The 5,581-nt window shown below is 35.6% G+C and overlaps 1 protein-coding gene across 1 annotated transcript; it reads left to right on the plus strand.

The window, feature by feature from the left end:
* The first annotated feature begins 560 nt into the window (after nt 1-560).
* On the plus strand, nt 561-4,693 carry LOC106330061 (vesicle-fusing ATPase-like). Its single transcript, XM_013768620.1, has 14 exons — nt 561-655; nt 833-940; nt 1,737-1,904; nt 1,985-2,093; nt 2,338-2,437; nt 2,519-2,574; nt 2,757-2,822; nt 2,901-2,983; nt 3,157-3,290; nt 3,410-3,609; nt 3,816-3,989; nt 4,112-4,249; nt 4,331-4,482; nt 4,597-4,693. The coding sequence occupies exons 1-14, from the start codon at nt 561-563 to the stop codon at nt 4,691-4,693; spliced, it is 1,680 nt and encodes a 559-aa protein (XP_013624074.1).
* Nucleotides 4,694-5,581: the final 888 nt, after the last annotated feature.

Raw genomic sequence — 5,581 nt, forward strand, 5'->3', positions numbered from 1 at the left:
TCTGTTTGACTCCAAGTTTTGAGTCACTTTTGCAAAAAGCCCATAAATAATATATGTTTTAAATCATTGTTATTAAAAAAATGTCTAAAATAAATTATGACTTAAGATAACAAATGAAATGAACTATTTAACTATAATTTTAAAAGAGTTTATCTTTAATTTTAAAATGAATCAAATGAGTTGTATAGAATTATTAATAAAGAATTAATGCAGAAAAAAATCAAAAACACATGATTGGTCTCCAGCAAGCTGCCCAACACATTTCCTTCATTATTTGCAGATCATTAATTTACTTTCTAAAATGAATCCGCATGCAGATTTAACTGTGTTTTTTTGTTCTCCATTTAAAAAGATGAATGAAATTCAAATGCAGAAAAATCTGCAAAATTAATGTTCTGCAATAAATATGCGTGTTAATCTGCATCTCATTCAAAGCCTACATAAAAAGAGCTCTTTAAAAAGCAAAAAGCATTTGCATTACTAGTTGAAGAATTTATTTCTTGTCTCAACTCATTATTTGCTGATTTGATCTTATATTCTTTCTCTCCATCTATCCAGCTATGGACCCACGAGCCAGTAGAAGCCAATCTAGTAGCAGAAGAGATCCGGCAATGAGAGTAGAAGGGGAAGAAGAGTTTCAAGAAGAAGACGTGTGGTCAGTTTTGAGAGAAGGAGAAACACCAAGTCTTGAAATAAAACAATCCAAAAGTCATTTCTCTTCTCCATCTTATTCTACTTTTGTTGAATCCTCACCATAAACATTCACAGAAGCAAGGAGGTCAAAGGGGCAAAACAGTCATCTGTATCTATTAATGTCCCTGATTGGTGCAAGGTTTATGGAAACACTAAGAGCAACTAAAGGAGTAGTCATAATTTGCATTCTCATGATGATGATGATGATGGTCGCATGGTTCCTCCACATGAATGGGTTGCACGAAAGGTAGCAAGAACACATATATCATTTTTCTCTATGTGTGAAGGAGTTGGAAGAACACTTAAAGCTGTTTTGACGAAAACTTGATTCTTGGAGTAAGTAGAAGAATATAATATCTCATCATCCATGTGCATCCAGAATGATTCCCATAACTCTTGTTAACACTATCATCATGAAAAACTCAACTTTGTAGAGTAGATGTATCATAGCCCTATCATGGGTACTCCCTTTTATTTTCTTCTGCTTTTTTTGGTTTTTCTTTAAAGTTTTTAAGATCTTAAATTAGAGCCTAGCTATCCTTTTAGAACCTCTGCACCACTTTTGGTAAAAGGTTTTTTTTTTTTTGCTATCAATGTTATATATTAAATATGTATCTTTTAATTTACAGTGGGTCGTTTGAGCTTTATGGCTATCATCTGATAAATCTACTATCAGATAAATAATTCGTTATGTCCAAATGCAAGACTAAACCGTTAAACGTTTCATGCACGAACCCTCTAAAAATGATGAGTGTAACGATTCTGAACTCTAAAGACGTTTTCAACCACAAATTCCATCTAAAATTTTGAATTATTATTTACAAATAATCTGTTTTAGGAGGTATATATATATACTAAAAGGAGGATTACAATACTAAAAGGATGATAATCTGATCAGGGAAAGCGTCCAAGTGGGCATAGCTTAGACGACACGGGAATTGTTTGTCCTTTCTTGGTAGATTTGGCCCATAAGCCCCATAATTTAGACGACACGGGAATCACCAGCGCATCGACAAACCCTAGCTTCCTTCTCTCTTGCGCAGACAGCCGATCTCATCTCCTTCGTCTTTGCCACTTCCTTCTGTTTATCGTCTCAAGTCTGTGCAATCAAACCTCCATCAAAGGGGCATAGGTGGTCTGGGTGCAGAGTTTGCTGATATATTTAGAAGAGCTTTTGCGTCTCGTGTATTTCCACCTCATGTCACGAGCAGGTTCTGTGATTTATCTTTAAGCAAATGTTAGACTTTCGTTATGGATTTTCCTTTTATGTTAGTTTTTCTTGATCGTGTAGATTGGGGATAAAGCACGTTAAGGGAATGCTTCTTTTTGGACCTCCTGGTACAGGAAAAACCCTTATGGCACGGCAAATTGGAAAGATGCTGAATGGAAAGGATCCAAAGGTATTTCTGATCACTGTGTGATTAACTTTGTTACACTTATAGGTGGTCTCCCTTTTGCGAGAACCTGTTACTGTCTGTTTAGTTTTCTTCATACATTAGTAGCGTAAATCTCCAGCTTTTGTTCGCTACAACTGATTTACTTTCTTTTAATGTTTGATTAACTTAGTTTCTTAGTTGATTCACTGCTATTGTTCCTGAAACCAACATGTTTAATGCTTCTGGTTTTATTTTGCTGGCATAATAGATCGTTAATGGTCCTGAGGTGCTGAGCAAGTTTGTTGGTGAGACAGAAAAGAATGTAAGAGACTTATTTGCTGATGCTGAGCAAGACCAGAGGACCCTTGGTAAGAAAAAAATGTTCTCCCTGATCTGTGTTTTCTTTTTCTACGTATGTGCTAATGAGGCACTCTTATTTTATTTCTCAGGTGATGCGAGTGAGTTACACGTCATTATATTTGATGAAATCGATGCTATTTGTAAGGTATGCGACTTTGACTATACAGTAGATTAATTTTGCTAGCTTGAAGTTGTAAATATGTTTTTAAGTATGACGACCAGCCCCATTGATTCCGGTTAATAGAGTTTGGATATTGATTGTCATGATCTGCTGGTTATATGAGTTTTAAACAAAATAATTACAATTCTATGCTTTGTAATTTTCAGTCAAGAGGCTCGACCAGAGATGGCACAGGTGTCCATGATAGTATTGTGAACCAGCTTTTGACAAAGGTCAGTCAAAGATCTTGGCTCTTGCTAATATTTGTTAATTCGGTGTTTTCACGGATGTGGCTACCACTTCTTTTTCAGATAGATGGTGTGGAGGCCTTGAACAATGTTTTGCTTATTGGAATGACAAACAGAAAGGATTTGCTTGATGAAGCTCTTTTAAGGTATATCGATCTTGTGTAATAGATAGTTACCGATTCTTTAATCCTCCAGTTACATAACCTCAATGTTTTGAAGTAGGTTTTATACCGTAATTTTCGTTAATGTTCACTTGAGAAGGTACTATACAAAGTGTATTCGCTGCATGCGCCTCTTATTTTTATTATTTTGACTATAGGCCGGGAAGATTGGAGGTTCAAGTTGAGATAAGCCTTCCTGATGAAGCTGGACGTTTCCAAATTCTTCAGATTCACACAAACAAGATGAAGGAAATTTCTTTCCTTGGTCATGATATCAATCTCCAAGAGCTTGGTATGGATTCTTAGATGATAATTCTTCAAATCATGGAATGTATTCATGTCTTTATTTTTGACTAGATACTTACTCGCATAAGTGTGTCACTGACATGATATGCCAATATTTTCTGGCAGCTGCTCGAACAAAAAATTACAGTGGGGCGGAGCTTGAAGGTGTTGTTAAAAGTGCTACATCATATGCGTTAAACAGACAGTTAAGCATCGATGATCTTACAAAGCCAGTGGAAGAAAAGAATATTAAGATCACGATGGAGGATTTTCTCCATGCAATCCATGAAGTTCAGCCTGCCTTTGGAGCCTCCACAGATGACCTGGTGCGCTGCAGGTAATTTTCTGTCATAAATGTTTGGTGGTCTTGACGATATTTGCCACTGGAACTGTCTTGGGAGGCAACCAAGCCACTATGAGTGTGATTTTCTTCTGGGTGATTCACAAGACTGACTTCTGCTTGGTATGTGTTAGGGAGATTGTATAGATAAATATATTGTGTAAGAAACTAATACTTACCTTTTACTTACAGGACAAGTTTGGTGTGAGGTCAATCAGGGACAATAACGATGAACTAATGTTTGCTGTGTACCTACAAGTTAGTAACATCAGCCAAGCGCTTATATTCGTCACGAGGTCAAGGAGTTGGTCATTCGTTGAACGTCCTGGGGCGCTTCTGATGATTGCATTCATCATTGCACAACTGGTAATTAGTTAAGAACATCATATATTTTCAAAGAATTCAAGAAAAAAAACTCATCTCACTCTTCCTTCCAAACGCAGATTGCTACTTTGATTGCAGTGCATGCAAACTGGACATTTGCATAGGTGAAGGGTATAGGTTGGGGATGGGCTGCTGTGATTTGGGTTTACAGTATTTTAACATACATCCCACAAGACATTTTGAAGTTTGCCATTAGATACATCTTGAGTGGAAAGGCTTGGGTCAGCATGTTTGACAAAAGGGTACGTACACACAGCTAACTCTCTTTTACATCTTGATGGTAAACATAATACTCATTGCTTCTGCTGTTACTTTGTGAGCAGAGCGCTCTGACGACCAGGAGAGATTACGGTGCTGGAGAAAGACAAGCTGAGTGGGCGAGAGAACAAAGGACGCAGCATGGTCTGCAGACAAGACAAGAGGTCAACGTCTTCCCAGAGAACGAGGGTTACAGAGAGCTGTCTCAGATCGTTGAGCAAGCCAAGAAAAGGGCCTAGATAGCTAGGTAAGTGTACTTTGATTAAATCGATTTCAACGGAAGAAACTAGAAGTTGCTTGCTCCTTATTGGTGAATGCTTTGTTTTGACAGGCTTAGGGAGATTCACACATTTAAGGGACATGTTGAATCAGTCGCAAAGCTAAAGGGCATGGACATTGATACATCAGGACATCACTACACTCTGTAGTTGCCATAACTATTCCCAAAAACTCTCTTTTTTAATTGTTAGTCATTGTTCCTAAACTTCTAAAACAGAGCTTTGCATTTGCCTTTGAAGAAACAAGGCTTTTGCGTTAAGAGTATATATATATATATATATATTTTAAATTTTTCATGCAATTGAATTGGTTTTCCAAAAATTATCAGTTTAATATCAAATACAAAGCTTGGGTTGCCAAAATCATAGAATAAAGGGTAAGCTTTATATATTATAACACCTGAACGTGAAATTTTATATTTGTGTACATACAATGTATATGTTTTCTTATCCTATCCACAAGAAAGCACTCAAGCTTGGGCTTTATAATTCACACATGCACTTACATGTTATCTCTTCTCACACTCAGAGCTTGACTGGTTTCTCCTTTACCACCCGCAAACGCAGCTTTTGCGGTTGGTAACGGTAGACAGCGTTTCGAAACAATCATACAAACCGCTATAAATCGCTTCAAACCGCTCTGAACCTCTTAAAATCAAAAGCTGTTTCCAGCTAGCGTTTGCGGGTAGTATTTTTTATTTTTTTAAAAAAAACCATATAAATACAAAAATAAAAATATTCAATAATTTTTTTTAAAATGAAATTATAAAAATACTAAAATATATCTATTATATTTTAATTAATATTATAAAATTTTAAAATAAAAATATTTTCTAAAATTTTAAAAATTTGAAACTATAACTTTCTAAATATAATTTTCATATTTATTATAATATTATGATTTTTGATATCTTTAGATAAAGAATGTTTATTATCGGAACAATTTTTTTGTCTTCTAACCTATACAAACTAAAAATAGGGTTATAAAGGCAGCATATATAGTTATTTCTGGGGAGCATATAGCCACATTAATCTTAC

Source organism: Brassica oleracea, chromosome C3 (genome assembly GCF_000695525.1).
Source record: "Brassica oleracea var. oleracea cultivar TO1000 chromosome C3, BOL, whole genome shotgun sequence".
In the NCBI taxonomy this organism is placed as follows: domain Eukaryota; kingdom Viridiplantae; phylum Streptophyta; class Magnoliopsida; order Brassicales; family Brassicaceae; genus Brassica; species Brassica oleracea.

What these genes read in the sequence shown, in the direction of transcription:
- LOC106330061 (XM_013768620.1), top strand. Translation starts at nt 561, where the DNA reads ATGGACCCACGAGCCAGTAGAAGCCAATCTAGTAGCAGAAGAGATCCG. An exon ending in ATGAATGGGTTGCACGAAAG is followed by an intron (nt 941 to 1,736) that starts GTAGCAAGAACA and finishes TCTCTTGCGCAG; the next exon opens with ACAGCCGATCTCATCTCCTT. An exon ending in TCAGCATGTTTGACAAAAGG is followed by an intron (nt 4,250 to 4,330) that starts GTACGTACACAC and finishes CTTTGTGAGCAG; the next exon opens with AGCGCTCTGACGACCAGGAG.